At 39.4% G+C, this 20,182-nt stretch overlaps 1 protein-coding gene across 3 annotated transcripts in view; it reads right to left on the bottom strand.

Moving 5' to 3' along the window:
• The window catches only part of esrrb (estrogen-related receptor beta), a 72,246-nt gene that overhangs the window by 20,527 nt on the left and 31,537 nt on the right, over positions 1–20,182 (bottom strand). For all 3 annotated transcript variants that reach the window (XM_059519473.1, XM_059519472.1, XM_059519474.1), the window contains exon 3: positions 18,588–18,704. In XM_059519473.1, the coding sequence (XP_059375456.1) occupies positions 18,588–18,704 (117 nt within the window). The remainder of the gene's footprint in view (positions 1–18,587; positions 18,705–20,182) is intronic.

Below are 20,182 nucleotides of genomic sequence, written 5' to 3'. Positions count from 1 at the left end.
ACATGTGTACATTACTCACCACTCTTAAACCTGTAATACTTGAGCTGTTTGTTTATTCATTCACATCAGTTTAAATATGAGAAAATGACTGCATCTGAATCTATATCTGACAGATGAGGGTTATACTGTACACACAAGCCTAAAATCAAGCTCTAAATCAGAAATCTGGACTGATCTGGAGAACTGGAAAAAATAACAACTGAAACGGCGATGGCAAAGACCAAAGGTTTGTGAATTAACATAATTATTTTGGGTTAGTATATTAAGCATTTGTGTTTTTATTTTCTCGCAAAGTTGCATTTTCACCTCCATCCATTACATTTATATTAGAGTCAGACAGAAAATCTTGTTGGCAAAATAATCACATGTTGCACATCACATTAAATGAAGCAGTTGTTGTGTCTTTGTGCTGCTACAAATAGGGAAGTTATTTAAAATCTAAAACGGTATATTTATATTTGTCTGATGGAGTTGACATCAAGGTTGCTACACTGAAAAAGAAAAGTTCTAAATTAACACACACACACAAAAAAAACTAATTTAAATGTTTCTACTTCAAAATCTTACATTTAATTCAAAGTGTTACTTGCTCTTTCTTTGTAATTATTTGTGAAATTCACTAGTAATTTCTGAGAATTTTTTTTTGTGTGTATATAGATTGTCTAAAATATATCAAACTATATACTATACTAAAACTCTATTACTATACTAAAACTATAGTGAAATAATAAATATATACAGTACAGACCAAAAGTTTGGACGCACCTTCTCATTCAAAGAGTTTTCTTTATTTTCATGACTATGAAAATTGTAGATTCACACTGAAGGCATCAAAACTATGAATTAACACATGTGGAATTATATACATAACAAAAAAGTGTGAAACAACTGAAAATATGTCATATTGTAGGTTCTTCAAAGTAGCCACCTTTTGCTTTGATTACTGCTTTGCACACTCTTGGCATTCTCTTGATGAGCTTCAAGAGGTAGTCACCTGAAATGGTCTTCCAACAGTCTTGAAGGAGTTCCCCGAGAGATGCTTAGCACTTGTTGGCCCTTTTGCCTTCAGTCTGCAGTCCAGCTCACCCCTAAACCATCTCGATTGGGTTCAGGTCCGGTGACTGTGGAGGCCAGGTCATCTGGCGCAGCACCCCATCACTCTCCTTCTTGGTCAAATAGCCCTTGATGCCTTCAGTGCGACTCTACAATTTTCATAGTCATGAAAATAAAGAAAACTCTTTCAATGAGAAGGTGTGTCCAAACTTTTGGTCTGTGCTGTATAAAACTCTAGTATGTCATCACATGCTATAGTAAATCCCCAAAAAAAACACAAGCAGGACAGAGGAGAAGAGAAGAGAAAAACACTGAGTGGAGGAAAGCACACATAATCAGCCGACAAATGAGAGCAGCAGCGTAAGAGCTGGACACTGTTGCATCAGCGTTACTCAGATGCAATGACCGCAGCCTTACAAACGTTCATTCGACTGTATACACTTTGCATTTTAAACTTTTCCCAGAAATGTACAGCTGCTAATTGCATTTGATCTGAATTGCAATGTCTATTTCATCAAATATGACACAGAAAGTGCAACAAAGAGCAGCGACAACAAACTGCATTATCTTTTTAGAAGTCAAATCAGGAGATTTCTTCTTCTTATACAAATTATTTGATTCCCTAGAAACAGAAATCTGATTAGGATTGTCTTTCAATTTCCTGACACTGACAACCCACTAACCTAATTACCCGCTGGTCTCCATGGTCCTACTCTTCCTCGCAAACTCCGGGAGATCATTTGATGGTTGTTAAGTCGCAGTAAAACCTCATTTCTCCTAACTACAATTTTAATATTTTTATTGATAGTCACAGACGGTGGGGAGAGAGAAAAAATGATTTTGAATTATGCTAAAGATTGGACTGAGCAAACGGACCGTAAAATAATTTAAATCTGGCCCAAATGGTTTGACTTAACAAGCTTATTATTACAAAATACCTAAAGGACATAACTTTAGTCCTAAACAAAGGCATATTCTCATTCTTTGTCTTGTCATTGAAATTGTCATGCTAACTAATCTGAAATATAATGCTAATGCTACTAACATTAAATAGATTAAATATAACACTGTGGTCTAGTTTTTCTCATGAGCATGAAAAATATCCATGCTGAAACTAGTCTCAGCTGGTTTAGATAGTTTCCCCAAACCATTCTAAAACATCAAACTAGGTCAGATAAAACCACCAGGCTGGTTTAAGCTGTGTTCCTTTCTATTTTTTATTTTTTTATTGTCACATTTGACTGCATTTTCCATTCGTCAGGTTTCTCTAAAGATCTCGTCGACCAGGCAGAAACAATCCATGTCACATGCTACCGTCAGCCATCACAAAGCCGGTGTAAAGATTCAGAGGTACATAGGTGCCTGTTTTAATTAGAACAGTAACTGGCATAATTAAACAGATGCTGCCAGGAATTAAACCTTGGCACTCTGTTACTTGGTTTCCTGTTACACCCGAGGCAAGAGGGTAAGGGTGAGGGAAAGAGATAAAAGAAGAAGGCCGATTTGTAATGGATCGGGGTGTGATATGAGGTTTTTAGATCTCACTGGTTTGATCAGTACAACATGTATTGTGAACTTACAGCTATACAGTCAAATTAGATGCTACTAGATAATTCATTCATTTATTCATTCATTCATGCTCAAGTGGTAGAGCATTGCGTTAGCAAGCGCAAAGTTGGGGGCTCGAATCCCAGGGAACACATGTTAGGAGAAAATTGTTAGCCTGAATGCAATGTAATTCACTTTGGATAAAAGCGTCTGCTAAATGCATAAATATATATCATTAGTGGATGTTATTCAATTTGAAAACAAATTTAAAAAGTATTAACTTTTGCACCAGTATTCAAACCAAATTTAAAAGCTCTATGTTGGGTGCCCGTTTTTCTGATTCTCACTGTACTTGAATGTAGAAGTAAAACAAGTTACAAATGCTATTTCAAATTGACCCCTAAGACAATTAGAGCAGTATTTCCTCTAAGCTGGGCATGTGTGCGACCATGCACTTCTTACATCGCGAATGCGCTTAAGAAATAATACGCCGCGCACAAGAAAAATGAAAACTTAGTTGAGAAAGCCAAGTGACCAATTTCTAGTAAATGCTAAATAACTGCAATGCTCGAGCAAACCACTACAGAGTAGGTGTCGCTGTAGAGTTAGAGCCAGTGAATGCGGTTTACAGATTTCATAAAAAGAGAATGAAACTCTGTCACGGTGTGGTGTGGGAGAGAAGCACGTAAATGAGGCAGAGGATGATACAATGTCTTTAATAATCCACATAGTGATAATCCATGAATTGAAAGCAGAAACACATGTACACATTGATAAGACCGGACAACCAAACAGATTGCAACTTATAAGGGGAACATTAAAGAGGGTAATTGACAATACACACCTGAACATAATGACAAATTTAACACGAGACAGAAAATAGGTCACACAGAAAACATGAGGAATAAAAATGCAACATAATGAGTCCAGAGGCGTGACATTACTCCCCCTTCTCCTCCCTCCAACATGGAACAATGGGGGGCCAGCAGACAGAAACCACAGAGGGAGGAGCCAGGGAGGAACCTGGAGCAGGAGGAGCCAGGCGGGACCCAGGCTACAGTCATGATGGCAAACCATGGTGGAGCCAACGGAGGGAGGAGCCATGGTGGAGGAAGGGCCGATGACTCCAATTGGCCGACCAACGGTGGCAGAGCAGGTGGAGGCAGACAGAGAGCCGATGAACCAGGGTGACACCAAGGATCTGGAGGGCCAAGGCCGAGCAGATGGCACCAGCGATCGAGGTCGGAGGTGGAGCCGAGTGCAGGAGGAGCCTGACAGAGCCTGCGGGAGGGAGGTGGAGCCAGAGGAGTGGAGTCCTAGGCCGGCGGATGGTCGACGGCAGACAATTTTCGAGGAGCGGGCAATGGAGGGCACATTGTAGGAGCAGGCACTGGAGGATTGATAGCCCCCTAAGGGCTGGACGAGGAAACCAAAGACGAAGGAGGGCTGGATGGGACCAGCAGAGACGACGGAGATTGGAGAGGGGACAGTTCAATTTCAAGTTCAGACTCCCTATCTATGAGATCCTCCTCCTCATTTTGCCTCTTTTGCCGCACCACATTAAGTTTACCCTCAGCCACGGTGCAGGGGGCAGAGCTCCTCTCCGCCTTCACATCTTCTGTGGCTTTCTCCCTCGTGGCAGGCAGTGTTGCCGGCTCACACACCTGGACTGATATCATGGTTTCTGGCTCCGGGGCGATCCTCAGCTCTGTCGCTCCATGGGATGATGGCTTGTCGGTCAAAGCAGGCTCTGGCTCTCCATCATTTTTTTTATAAAAAAAAAAATTATACCATTATAGGCTGGTTGTTTCCCCACTGCAGCCACACAACAGTGTCCAAATACCTTATAAAAGTGATTTTTGGATAATGGGTCACCTTTAAAGTTACACACTTTTGTGTTTGTGCTGTACAGTTCCGGTATAAAGAATGTTTTTGCTCAAATAGCCGAAATGTCCGCATAAAAGAAATGTTTTGCTCAGCAGGAAAAACTAAACAAAAAACAAACAAACAAAAAAATTAGAGGGACTATAGAATAAGAGCACTGAATGTGTCTTTTGAATGGTTTCACATGCTCCTCATGTCACATTCCACACCAGAGGATCTGTCGATTTGTAATGAGTATAATGAGAGTATCAGAGTATAATGAGGTCTTTCAGATCTTATGGTAACACTTTATTTTAAGGACCAATTCTCACTAACTAGCCTGCATATTACTAGCATATTGTCTGTTTATTAGTATTTATAAAGCACATATACATTTCTTATTCAACATAAGCATATTTAGATCAATTAATCCTTAAACCCCATACCTAAACTTAACAACAACCTTACTAGCTATTCATAAGCAGCAAATTAGGAGTTCACTGAGACAAAAGTCATAGTTAATAGTGGGAGACTCATGCATGTTATTCCAAAAGATAAACTAATGTTTGTTTTCATATTGTTATTTAAAAAAAGTAATACATTTCACACCAGTATTCAACCCCAATTGGAAAGCCCTACATTGGGGGCCATTTTTTTCTGTTTCTCGCTGTAGTTAAATGCAAAAGTAAAATGAGTTATGAATTTTGTCATTTGATATTAATGTTAAGGCAATAAGAGCACTGAATGCATCTTTTGGATGATTCCACATATGTGAGAGGAATGAGCAGCTTAAATTGGAATATCTTCAATGAAACACAAGAGCAATGTATTTCTGAAAGCCAGTGTGTTCTACGGTGTTGTCTGCCCCTTGATTCACAGCGAGTGGATCTCGAATGTCATTACTTTAAAGAGGGTGGCGGTGTGGGAGAGAGAGGGCTTAGGGCCAGTGCGGAAAGCATCTGAGTGTGGATTAGCCCTCTGGCCCGTAACTGCGTGAGGGCCAGCTGACCACGGGCTCCTTTTCCTCTCTCAAAACAACAATCCCCTCTTGAGTAAAGCCCCTGCAAAAGGGCTTGTCCTAACTCCTGTCAGTGGTTCGCTGAGGGTAGCTGGACCTGGCAGGGGCCCTTATTTTTGGTAGTTTCACCTGTTCTGGGTGCCTGTCATCTGGACGAGGGGAAAGTGTCAACATGGCTGGGATGGTTGGCAGTGCCTCAGGGAGCTTAGGCTGACCCGCTTTTAGCTAGGAAATTCATAGAGCCGTGTCCTAAGGCCACGGTGAACTCTACCATTCATGGCTGCAGACAACCCCCATCTGAACAGGCCCCGTGTCAGCACTATTTCAAAGAGCCCTGCGTTTGGCAGCTCTTTTGTGTGTGGCATTTTTCTTCACGTACGGTGATGAGAGATATGGCGAGGACAACGCAGAGCTGACATATAACCCAAAAACACCTGTGTCATGGCTTCTCTAGCATGACCGGACCCAATCAGGCACTCTTCCCAAAGATGGTGCCAGCAAAGGTGAAAACACACGCACTACAATCCTGCCAGAGGTCAACTTGATGTTGTTCACTGTGGATTGATGAACTTTCTGAATTCACTCAAAAAATGGGACCTTTAGGGGTACAACAGCTTAACATCAAAGGGACCTCTTCACCCCTAAAAGATTCAAAGTAGTACCTTAAGGGTACATTTTACAACTCTAAGATGCTAATATGCACCTTTTAGGGATAAAAACGTACAAAATGGTCCCATTACAGCTACCGCCCCAGTGACATGCCCCAAAATGTAAACATTTTTGGGAATGGGGAATTTTTCTTCTGAATATTTATTAAATCTTGCAAAATTGGAAAAGTCTGTTATTAGAACAGGACTACAATGTTTTAGGTATCAATGTTGCTTTGAAACACCACCAATGCCTTCCTAAACTGTAAAATGACAATAAAAATAAATACAATTTAAACAACTTTGCAGTCCAAACAATAAACATTTTCACAAAAATAAAAAAGTTTTATAAAATGATATACTTTTCAGCCTAACAAATGTTTATGTATATTTTATACCATGATCTGTCTGAATATTTGATTCTAATTGGCTGGCTTCCTAGTCAGTTTAATCACTGTTCCCTTTCAAAGTGAACTCCACGCTGCATCCTATAGAGGGCACTAAGGGAATGCTGTCAGCATGACCGGTGTTGGAGCATGAATGAAATAACGACAATAAACTTGCAAATGAGCGACTGCTGATATAAAAGGGCACCTGTAGAACACATCATCCTCTTTTTTTTGTCTGAGGAGACCTTGTGTACGAAGCACATATGTGTTTGACTCACGAGAGAAGGATGCGCTCATTGTTGCATTTGTGGAGCAGAGGTCTGTACTCAAGCTTTTTTGCCAGTGTTTGCACGAGTGCGTTCGCCTCTCAGGGGAGTTGAACAAGTTTAATGCGATACATTTGCGGCGGTTTCTGTTTTTGCCTGATTCTTGAGGGAATTAAGTGTTTGATCAGAGTGTGTAGGGAGAGATAGCCACGCTGCGGTGTGTGATTGCATTGAGAATGCCTTATTTTCTTTGAGAATTTAGCTCCTCTCACCCGAGTTTCGGGTCTCACGGCTGCCGAGGCAGTTAAGCAGGCTGATCACGGGAATTGTAGGCGGGGCATGGAAGGAATCTGTTGAGGAATGGTTTTCTTCCAGAACTCCTTTTTGTCCATTTTTTACAGAATAGGAACAGTGTATAATGTGGTTTTCTACATTTTTGGCGAAGGAGGCTCCTGAATGGTGTAAAAAGGCACTTTTTTTAGTTGTAAGGCTCTTGTTTGAGCCTCCTCATCCTCTCAGCTTCCTAGAGCTCTGCTTAGACAGAACTATTAGTATGTAGGCTCTATTGTGAGCCTCAATAATTGTGTCTAGCATTTAGTAGTCGGGTATCCTCTCGTTTTAGAAAATCGTTATGTTGAGACCTCCACTGTTAAGAGCTCCTCAACTAGGTTGGGTGTTGTTAGGCTTTCTCTTGTCTAAGAGTTATTCTCCTGAAGCCTCTGCTCCTCATAGCTCAGCTTAGCCAGCACTATTGGTTTGTAGGCTACTTTTTTGTCAGTTAATGTCGCTCTCTAATCTCGCTAATTGTTTTAGTGCTGAGTGTTGTCAGGCCTTCTCTCGCTCTCGAGAGTTGTCATGATGAGGCCTCCACTCTTCTCTAAGAGGATCGAGTGCTAGGCTTCCTCTCATTTTAGAGAGTCATTCTGCTGAAGCCTCTGCTCCCCAGAGCTCCGATTATGCAGTAAGGAGAGAGCCAGGCTTCCTCTCATTTAAGAGAGTCATCCTGTTGAAGCCTTCACTCTTCAGACCTCCGGCATGGGCAGTGATACGAGTTTTTAGGCTCTTTCTTTGAGCCTCGCTATCTGCCTCTGGCGCTAAGTGTAGTCGGGTCTCCTCTCACTTTAGAGAGTCTTTATGCTGAGACCTCCACTCTTGGATTGAGTGCTAGGCTTCCTCTCATTTTAGAGAGTCATTCTGCTGAAGCATCCGCAGAGCTCCGCCTAGGCAGTAAGGAGAGTGTAGGCTCTTCTGCATTGTACTAACTGCCTTTGACGCTGAATGTGGCTAGGTCTTCTTTCGTTTTAGAGAGTCATTATGCTGAGACCTCGGCTCTTAGGAGCTCCCCTACGAGGGTTGAGCGTTGTTAGGTTTAATTTAATTTTAGAGAGTCATCCTGATGGAGCCTCCACTCTCCAGAGCTCTGCTTAGACAGTATTATTGGTATTATCACCTTTTTGTGAGCCTTGCTAACTGTCTTTAGCGCTTAGTGTTGTCAGGCAACCTCTTGATTTAAAGAGTCGTTATGCTGAGGCCTCCATTCTTAAGAGCTCAAACTAGGATTGAGTGTGTAGGTTTCCTCTCATTTAAGAGAGTCATTCTGATGAAGCCTCCGCTCTCCATAGCTCCGCTTGGACAGTACTATTGGTAGGTAGGCTCCTCTTCTTTTTGTGAGCCTCGCTAAATGTCTTTAGCGCTGAGTGTAGTCAGGTCTCCTCTCGTTTTAGGGAGTCGTCATGCTGACGCCTCCACTCTTAAGAGTTTCTCCAATAGGGTTGAGTGCAAGGATTCCTCTCGTTTAAGAGAGTTATCCTGGCGAGGCCTTCTCTCTTTAGAGCTCCGTCATGGACAGTGATCTGATTTGTAGGCTTTCTTTTGGCTGCCAAAGCCTCCGCTCCCCAGAGTTGATGCTTAGGAAATTAAGTACACATGCTGAGCATCTGTGTACTTCCTGAAATCCACATAGTGGTAAGTTTCCACGTGAACACTTTGCATACTTTCTAAAATCCACAAAAGTGGTAAGTGTGCATGCTAGCAGTTTTGCACACTTTCTAAAATCCACATGAGTGGTCAGTGTCTGGAATCCTGTATGATAAGGGTAAGCGTATTAGCTTCGTTCCCTTTCTCTGAGTTGGTTATACCCAGGTACCTTGGGCTCCACTCAACCAGTGTGTCTCTACTAACACACTTTGAAGCATCGCTCCCCTCAGCATGGAGGGTTATGGTGAGCAGGGTGCTCCTGTTGACCTCCTCGCTGGTAGGAGAGTTTTTCTGCTGGAGCCTCTGCTCTCCAGAGCACCGTCATGGGCAGTGATATGAGTATGTAGGCTCTTTCCTTAAGCCACGCTAACTGCCTCTGGTGCAGAGTGTAGCCAGGTCCTCTCGCTTTAGAGAGTCGCTATGCTGAGACCTCCATTCTTAAGAGCTCCCCTACCAGGGCAAGCGTGTAGGTTTCCTCTCGTTTTAGAGAGTCATTCTGCTGAGGCATCTGCTCCCAAGAGCTCTGCCTAGGCAGTAAGAGGAGTGTAGGCTCTTATGTTCTGAGCCTCACTAACTGCCCTTAATGCTGTGTGTGATTAGGTCTCCTCTCATCTTAGAGGGTCATTATACTGATGCCTCCACTATTAAGGGCTCAAATAGGATTGAGTGCAGGTTTCCTCTCTTTTAAGAGAGTCATTCTGATGAAGCCTCCGCTCTCCATAGCTCCGCTAAGACAGTACTATTGGTATGTAGGCTCCTTTGTTGTGAGCCTCGCTAACTGTCTGTAGCACTGAGTGTAGTCAGGTCACCTCTCATTCTAGAGAGTCTTCATGCTGAGGCCTCCACTCTTAAGAGCTTCTCTAAGAGGGTTGAGTGCCAGGCTTCCTGTCGTTTAAGAGAGTCATCCTGATGAAACCCTCGCTCTTCAGAGCTCCGGCATGGGCAGTGATACGGGTTTGAAATCCACATAGTGGTAAGTGTGCACGCGAAACACTTTGCATACTTTCTAAAATCCACATAAGTTGTAAGTCTGCACACTAACACCTCTGCACACTTTCTAAAATCCACATAAGTGGTCATTGTGCACACAAGACTCCATACACTGTCTGCAATCCTGTACGGTAAGGGTTAAGCTTATTAGCTTCATTCCCTTTCTCTGAGTTGGTTAGACCCTGGTATCTTCGGTTCCTACTCAACCAGTGCGTCTCTACTAACACACTCCCCTCAGCATGGAGGGTTATGGTGAGCAGGGTGCACCTGTTGACTTCCTCTCTGTTAGTAGAGTCAGTCTGCTGGAGCCTCCGCTCCCCAGAGCTCAGTTTAGACAGTACTATTGGTATGAAGGCTCCTTTTTGTGAGCCTCGCTGTCTTCAGCGCTGAGTGTTGTTAGGCCCCTTTTTGCTTTAGAGAGTCATTATGCTGAGGCCTCCACTCTTAACGTGTTAGCCTGCACCCCGACGCCGGCGTCCTCAACACCCCTCAATTCGCACGTGTCAATGTTTATGAATAGATTAAATGAAACGTGACAAATTTAATCTTGACAAACTATACATTATTATAAAGATCTAAGCCTGAAGCATCAACGAAATATCACAGTTTTTCAATGGAAAGCTTATAAAGAATGTATTTGCTACATTTGTGTAAGCAGTACACATCAAAACATGAAGAATGAAAACGCAGTACATACCAGATTCGTCGTAATAACGAGTCATAAACACATCCACAGCTGTGAATCCAGGTTTAATTAGAAAGGTAAGGGTCCACTGAACGACATCTCATGGAGCACGTTTAGTCCAACGCAGCAATAACATTGTAATATGGATAATAATTTATTTGTTTATGTTTCAGTTCTTCAGGGACAGTATTGTTTGTGTCTGTTATGGAATAACTCATGCTCAGAAGCATCTTGGTAGTAAACAAACGGCATGGTTTTGCAGCGTACAGTATCACAAACAGAATGAGACGATCCACCAAAAAAAAAAGGGAAAGACAGGCAAAATATAGTTTATTTGAATTCTGGCGCTCTCTTGTGACGGGTGCTCTGACACACCTGTCATCTGATGGAGGCGTAACTTAGGGAACGCCTTTTTCTTTGTTTGTTTTATTTTTCAACAGTTTTCATATATGTGTGAGTGTGTTTTATGTTGAATGTGTTGGTATAACGTTCCCATATCACCCTCTAGAGGATGCAGCGTGGAGTTCCCTTTCGAAAGGGAAGGTCTCAGGTTACACATGTAACCATGGGTCCCTGAGAACAGGAAACGAGAAATTCTGGGCCCTATAATACACTCGGCGCAATGCGACGCAAGGCACAGCACAAGTGTGTTTGCTAGTTTTTAATTTTTCCATCCAGCGCCACGCCGTTTAATTAGCAAATGCATTTGCGTTCATTTGTGCTGGTCTAAAAAAGAGGTGTGTTCAGGCGCATTGCTATTTTAAGGAGCTGAAAATAGAGTGCATCATAGACAAATTCAAACCTGGTCTAAAGTCTGGCGCAATGTTTTTTCTTTGAAATTTTAAGAGTGTGTTATTATAGGCGGGTCCACAACATGCGTACACGCAGCTTATTAAACACAAGGATGCACAGCAGCACACAAACAAGCCAAACATTAAAAATTAAAGAATTGCAATGCATAATAATTTTTTGTAGGCTAATTAAATATATATATATATATATATATATATATATATATATATATATATATATATATATATATATATATATGTGTGTGTGTAAAAATGCCTACATGTCATAATGGATAGTTATCGCATGTATCAGAATTAGGCTATCTATTTGCTCGCACACAAGCAGCTCCGTTTCATCTTGGAGAGGTGTTCTGTCTTTGCGCTTGCCAAATTCCACCGTGTAAATAGCAAATCATGGCATGAGCGCAACTGGCTCTTAAAAGGAATGGAAGATGAGACTCTGATTGGTTTATTGCAAGTTACGCCCCAAAAAAACACCCATTACTCATTAAGAGAATAGGGACAACCCGTCTATACCATGCGCCGGGTGCGCCAACCGTTTTTCCGTTGTTAAAATAGCAAAAGTGGATTTGGACATGCTCTGAGTACACCTGCAGTGTGCACTTTACACTTTGCGTTTAGATCGTTAAAATAGGGCCCTCTATATTAAAATATATATAATTAATTGACACACACACACACACACATACAGACTAGATATACTGTAGCACTGTTCCACTAAAAAAATCAGGAGCTCAGAAACTTGTTGTGAGCGCTGCCTTGCAACTTTTATTAATAACATACCTTAGATACTGAATGTCTACATTATATTCCTCAGCAACAAGGAGGTAAAACACTGTTTCCGAAGTAAATAAACTCACAGCTCCACTGTTTGTAGAGAGACAAGCAGACATAGATAATTCACACACACAACTGTCATATCTCTCTCTCTCTCTCAATTGATTAATCGATAATTCATTCAAATCAACGCTATTATTCATCCATTACAACAAAAGTTATTTTACCCGCACTATTTCATCTCTGTCTGATTTGAAACACCATTAACAGCTTTAACTTGTCAATGCTGGCAGATGAAAATGCTATAAGCAGGATAATGTACATCTAGCTGTGCATTAAACAAATTTTGGCAACCTCCACATTGTGTGTTAAAATAGTTATCCATGCATTATCCCTTACATAAATAATTGGTCTGAACAAAAGTGGCAGAATGAAAATGCACTGGAAAAGCAGAAATACAGTGGTCACACAAAGCAGTGCTGTGCTTAAAAACACTACTTTCTTAGGCATCATACGGCGACAATGGCATCAAAACTTGTCTGAATACAGTCAGTTCCCTTTAGATAATACAATTATCTAGCGGCTTGACTCCTCTGATGGTATGTCACCTTTCACAGAAAGGTGACATATCTGTACAGTGGAAAAGTATATTACACATCAAAATGGACTCTCAAATCTTACTTTCTTAGTTTTGACTACATAATCATTCTCCCAGCCAGAGCTCCAACTTCCATACATCATATATCATTAATAATTTTTTTTTTTAGTCAGACCCGACCATCCTTCCCTACATAGATGATTTGACTCATGATCTGTTAAGTTCAGTACGTGTCTGCACTTTCTTTAGACTGTGAATGTGTGCTTTGTGATCAAGCAGTCATCTATCTCTCTTTAGAGATGATCTACAGAGTGTCGTCCTCGTCCAGCAGTGATCTAGGCTCTCTGATGGAAAACACATGTTCACGCCTGCGGTAATCCTCTCACCTGTTCAGACGAGGCCTCAAGGGAAACCACCGCCACACACACACAGTTCTCACACTCGGATATGAGTCTAGAAGGAACTGCTCACATTAAATGAGCATTCTGTCATCATTTATTCACACTCATGTCCTTCCAAACTTATACGTTTTTTTTTCCTCTAGCTTTGTTTCGGTGCCTTTGTCTTCTTTTTGACAGAATAAATCACTATCCACTTTCATTTCGTGGAAGATTTATGTTTCTTTGTAAAGAGCGTAATAACATGAGGCCAGAATAACATAATGGTGATAAAAAAAATAAAAAAAACTTTTTGACGAACACATAATTCTCTTTTGATTTTACAGCAGATGGAAATCAGACATCTAGATGAGGCTTGAGAATGTGAGCGATGTGAGTCTTGTGGGTTTAAAGAGTCTTTGGATTACGTCAGTGTAATCTCTCAATAGTATCTGCTCCTTTCTTCCCAGCTCCGATTCGCTTCCATTGATCAGAGGAAAAAAACCTGTAGTCCCTGACATCTGAGTCCTCTTATTGATCACTTCCTGTTTTGAGGGAATGGAGCGGGTCCAGGACTATGCAGTAAATCTCACGACTGAAAACATCCTGCGCCCAGAATACTGAGCCCTGCGTGGCTGATAAACTCTTTAGTTTTATCAGCTTTGAAATGATTCTTCTATCATTATTTCAGTCATCTATTAAAGTGTAATGTATTTCTGTGATGCTCCGCTGTATTTTCAGCATCATTCCTCAAGTCTTCAGTGTCACATGATCTTCAGAAATCAGAATAATATGATGATTTACTGCTCAAGAAACATTTCTGATTATTATCAATGTTGAACACAGTTGTGCTGCACAATATTTTTGTGGAAACTGTGATGCATTTTATTTTTCAGGATTCACAGATGAACAAAAATTCAAAAGAACAGCATTTTTATTAGATATAAATCTTTTGTAACATTATAAATGTCTTTACTGTCACTTTTGATCAATTTAATTAATCCTTAATTAATTAATTAATTTCTTCAAAAAATACTTTTGAATGATTTTGAAATGTCGTTTTTGAACAAGTGTGTGTAGCAGCCTTTTAGTCCACGACAAATATGAAAATATGATTTTCATATGAAAATATGATATATATATATATAAAGTCAAAAACAGATATAAAACAATAAATAAAACTCAGTTTTGCATATCAGTTATCACATGACTTAAGTAATCCTAAACATTTAGTCTAATAGAGATGCTCTTTCTTCAGGTTTTTTCTCTGGTAAACGCAGCGTGAGAATTTGAGTTAATGTCCTTAAACAGAAAGGAAAGTTTCCAACAGTTGACGCCTATGCTGTCCTGTCTTGTAAAGTTATGATTAGGTGAGATGTCTGCATTCAGCGTGTGACCTTCGCTCGTCTCAAAGCCACTCGGCCGTTGCTCTGCTCTTACGGTGAGGGTAGATGTGGACGGACGTGACCCTCTGCATCTCATTTCCTTGTCACCTTGAAAGGCCTGATTGATTTGGCGCTCACGTAGAGTCGGATCGGAGACAGACAGTGACCTTGCACTCGAGGCGGGACGCGGGACAGCCAGCAAGATGCCTGTTCATGTCATCCTATTTATTTGCAAAATGTATGAACAAATTTATATGATGTTGGAAAAGCTGGTTGTGATTTTAACACTAGCATAAGACAAAATGTCTTAAAATATTACAGAGTGGTTTTATTATATTAGGGTTATTATTATTAACTAAAACAAAACTGAAAGAATGAATAAATAAATTCCAATACTTTGAAATAATATAAAAGTATTTCAGCTAGTGCCATTGCAACATTTTAAATGTTTATTTAAAGTACTAATATAACCAAACATAATACATTAAAACATAAAACTAAAAGTAAATAAACAACAATATATATAAAAGAATACAAATTACAACTATCACAAAAAACTAATACAACTTTAAAATTAAAACAGAAAATATACAAATAAAATCTAACAAAATCAAAAAAGTCATTTTTTTAATTAAAAATGAATTAATACTTTTATTATTGTAAGCATTAAATTGATCTAAAGTGACAGTAAAGACATTTATAATGTAACAAAATATTTCAATTTCAATGAAATGCAGTAAAAAAAAAAAAAAAAAAAACTTTCTATTCAACTGTGAATCCTGAAAAAATAAATGTATCAGTTTCCACAAAAATATTGTGCAGCACGACTGTTTTCAACATAATAATAATAATCAGAAATGTTTCTGGAGCAGTAAATCATCATATTTTCATGATTTCTGAAGATCATGTGACACTGAAGACTGGAGGAATGATGCTGAAAATACAGCGGAGCATCACAGAAATAAATTACACTTTAACAGAGATTCATATATTTATTCTACAATATTGTTTACTGCTAACATCTCAAAGCTGCTGAAGTGCAGACTTCATCTTATTGTTTAAGCGCCATTTTTTTGTCTCAACACAATAATTCATTTCTGACAATCCCTCCCTATTTTCTGGGCTCTTATTCCTCCAGATAATATATTTGCATTAATTTTTCATCAGCAAGTAATGCGATTCATTCTCGGTGTCTCGTGCAGTGGAATAGATTCCGTTACTTCATTCAGCTCCACATAGAGAGAAGCACTTTCGCAGATGGATTGTGGGTGAACTACACACATTAGATTACAAACCTGTTTCAAATCCAGCCCGAGCACACATGCTCTTATGTTACTCTTGCATGCACATCAGTGTGCATGTGTTCACTGCATTAACATGAATGCCGTGAGACATGAAAAAGGGGAAAGTAAGAGAGAAAGAAATATCTGTGAGCATGTTTAATTGTCACGAATTTCCTACATGGCAGGACTTTAAAAAAGCATCTGCAGGAAGAGAGCTGAGATGTTCGGAAAACATTTAGCAGATCAATACGTCGGGGAGAGAGCGTGTGCTCTGGGACAGAAGCCTTTCCAGTCGGAATACTGTTACACTTCTATTAGTCAGACGCACGGTTCGACCTATTCAGCATATTTCTGTCTCTCTGCCCAACAGGCACAATTATTTAGTGCCGTGTTGCTGCATGCAAGTGCAGCTCTGCCCAACAGCCCCTCAGGTCCAGCCAGAGCATTTAGGAGTCTAACATGGCTTGTGTGTCTCTGGAAAGCATGGGCTCCATCTGGCTCCTTGCTCAACTCTGATTGCTGACGTGTGTTTGATGGAGCCGCCACGGTTTGCACCCTGTGACTTATTTAAAGGCTAACAAATGACATTACAAAGTAAAATGTGACCTAATGAATGATCTGCTGAGGTGAACGGCAAAAATACTTCATACATGTACGTGAAGGAAAACCTTAATAGCTGACATGTTTGAAAATGAGCGAAACACGATTAATAATGAACAGCAGGAACATGTGAGAAGCGTGATGTAGAGTAACACTGTGCTCAACAAAAACTATGTTCATTACTAAAACTTAAATAATAATAAAGCTAAACAGAAATACATACACACACATTTCATATATATGAAGAGATCATTTGCAAAAACGGCATTTTTATTTTTATTTTTTATTCCAAGTAATATCAGTCAAACTGCATTGGGGTTGTTTTGATTACGTAATAAAACCTTAAACAAATACAGTTAATTTACAAAGTTAAAGTTCATTGAAAGTATGTTTTTTTACATATTAAAATTAGTTTTATTGAAAAAGCAGATAACCCCACATTTCATGTTTTAGAGTAAAAAAAACAACAACAACAAACAAAAAGAAAAACCCTTGTTTAATCTTTGTAATCTCAATGAAAGTGTAGATGCCTGACAAACGTTGTTGTTGTGATTATAAACTGTATGGATATCATTACACGATTACACGTGATTACTTTTACCATTGTAACATGCTGCTTTTGCAAGGTTTCGTGAAAATATTTCAGTTTTTATCTTTATTTTTTGCCCTGAAGATTATATCACAGGTTCATTAAGTTCGTCGAAATTATGCATCCTCCAAACTCCTCTCAGCTAGCACGTCTTTTCAAAGTGAAAGTGCCTTGTCACCTGACCTGAATACAGCACACTGATTCGCTAGAATGGACTTATCGGCTTGTGTCAAAAACAACATCTATCTATCTATAATTTACAAAAGCACAACAAAATTACTAAAACTAAAATTAAAACTAATTTAATAAACAGAAAATACTGTAAAGCTTTGTATATAAATTATAAAATAACACTTAAATAACACTTGTTGATAGTTTTGGAGGATGACGCTGTCACACAAGCTGTCTATGTTCATCTGTCTGGCGAAAGATGAATTTCTGACATACGAACTCTGACATCAACAACACAAAATACAAATAATGTTCTCCTTATTATAAGACACAATAAATCTGCTTTTACTATACTTATTAGACTATAGGATCAGTATATCACTATATATCACTATAGGATCTGAATTCATGAAATTAGGGGTGCACCAATCCGATCCTCTGTATCATTATCGCTCAGATGTTGCCATTTTTTGCCAGATTGGGAATGTTCAGATGAGATGGATCCAAACCCGATATTAGTGTATACTATTCTGTGTGTTACTGTTATGCCTCATGAAAGACAAACCCATATCAAGCACCATAAAGTTTTTGTATGTATACTTCCTAGGACTAGACGTTAAAATCCCTTGATAATCAGCAGGCTCTGTTGTTGGATACACACACAGTAACTGAAATGTTAAAACTGTTCAAAGAAAAGACTCGATCACACAGATATAATACACTACGCATCAGTTTCTCTTCTCTTTGTGTTTTGATCTTTTCTATGCCGTGAGCTGTGACTCTTGTGTTGCTTTAAGCGTGTTATTCTGTGCACGGGATGCGCATAAGCACTTTGTGCCGCTCCATATAAGAGCCTTTCATATTATAACACTTTTGTGTAATGAAAGATTATTAATAGCCATACTAGTTCTGTCTTATCTATCATATTATTACACATAATTACAAGTAAAGCGAGTTATGTAATCAGATTACTTTTTTCAAGTAACTAGTAAAGTAATGCATTACTTTTTAATTTACGATAAAATATCCGAGATACTTTTTCAAATAAGTAACTCCAGTAACTTTGTTTCATGTATTCTCCTCATGTTGAGAGACATCAAGTGAGTGCAGAGGCTTTGTTTAATGAACATGATAATACTGTGGTTCTAGACTAAATATGAACAAGCATTTACTCATCTCACTTACACAAAAACACATTCGGTATTCATCAAAATGAATAAAAGCAGTGAAATGCAAACTCACAATATGAAGCAAACCTGTGATAATTAAATGTTAAAAAACATAAAAATCCAATAAGTATTTTATCCCATTTTGTTAATCATTGTCTTTACCGCTGACCTTCAGTGATCCAATTCAACCATACAAATAAGCAAAAATAATTATAGATTATAGCTTTTAACTTTTTGCCAATAATAGAACGGTTTTATAATAAAAACAAACAAGCAAGCCAACCACAGATGAGAAAAAGTAACGCAAAAGTAATGTAATTTATTATACTTTTTTAGGGAGTAACGCAATATTGTAATGCATTACTTTTAAAAAAAGCAACTTCCTCTCACCTTCCTTCAGCATGCCCACTTTCAAGCACTTCATGAAGCGGCACGCCTGGCAGGACTTGCGTCTTCTTTTCGTGATCTCGCACTCATTGGTGGCCGGACAGCTGTACTCAATGTTACCTGGTGGGAGACAAAGAGAAAAGAGAAAAGTAAGGTGCTTCCCACTCGCAGGACGTCGCTCCCGTCGGCCCGTCCAAAAATAACCCAACCAAAACAAGCTAATGCAGGAGAGTTTTACAGCCTGCCACCGCATCCATCAAAGTGATCAAAAGAATGCTCTATAAATCACTTTATTTATAAAATCATCTTTTACTCAATTTGATAAATTGCCTGTGGCTGTGAGACACTACAGAACAGGGACAGCGTGTGCTGCAAAGATGAAGAAACATGAGCCAACAAAACAGATGAGACAGGATTCAAAACAAAAGATCCCAGCGTGCTTTCAGTGCTTACATTCGAATCGCACCTCGCCAAATTACATTCACAAATTCAGCGCGCTTTACATAATACCTGACCCAAACCGAGGCCGGTTCTGCTGCTCGCTCGCTATTTACACAGAGAATAACCAGCTACTGATACATTATTCAAGCTGAGCGCTTCAGCGCTTCATACCTGCACAATAAAAGAACCTTTTGAGTGGCATTGTGCGAGTAACAATAGGCAAAGTGCTTGATACACTCGGCCATTCTGCTTGTGTCTGTGTACATTTAACTGCGGCGAGGCATTTCAATTAGGACATGTATGGGTAATGGCAGGAGCGACGGCTAAATGCAGAATGACAGTCGGCAGACAGCGCTCTTGTTCTCGTGCAAGCGTGTGGTTTGAATGTCTATGCGGAAAGCGCTCGCTCAATTTATTCAGGCTTGTCTTGATCACTGAAGATGGTGTGCTGAATAAAAACAATATGCTCTCTGACAACACTCGCTATAAGACAACAACGGGATTCACCCGAAAACATCTCTACAGCGGTATCTCTGTGTTGATGAGTGTGTAACTTTTATGTAGTTGGTAAAGAGTGTTGTTTTAGAGCAATGGGATAGAGTTAAATGGGTTGTGTTGGGCAACCAAGTCGTGAAAAGATGCACAGATATAATGCGTTTTAGGTCTTTTTATTCATAACAAAATATATGTTTTCAACTAGGGTGTATTTAGTGTAAATATGTCTGTTCATTGTAACCCTAAATACATAGTTCACTCAAAATGTCTCACTGATTTTTTGCTAATTATGGCCATATATATATATATATATGGTGTGATATCAAATTATTTGCTTTAAAGATGAATGTGAATAATGTGTTGCAATTAAATATATTTATGTAACTAAATCATAATATTTAAATAACTTAATCATTTGAAAATTAATTCATATAAAAATATTTTGAACGTCATGAAATAAGAAACCTGTGAAATATACTATTCTTCAGATAGCAACTTTTAACGCTATTATAGTATTTTTCACAAAATCAGAAACTGCGGGGAGCTTCTGTGCATCCGCGCTCAGCTCTGTCAAAATAAAAGTCCTTTTCCCAATACTTATTGGCCAAACAGAAAACATAATGGCCGATTACAAAATGAAAAATTATAGACAGTAAATGACA

The sequence above is a fragment of the Carassius carassius genome, chromosome 31, assembly GCF_963082965.1.
Source record: "Carassius carassius chromosome 31, fCarCar2.1, whole genome shotgun sequence".
NCBI lineage: Eukaryota > Metazoa > Chordata > Actinopteri > Cypriniformes > Cyprinidae > Carassius > Carassius carassius.
This window is presented reverse-complemented; position numbering and strand designations above follow the sequence as displayed.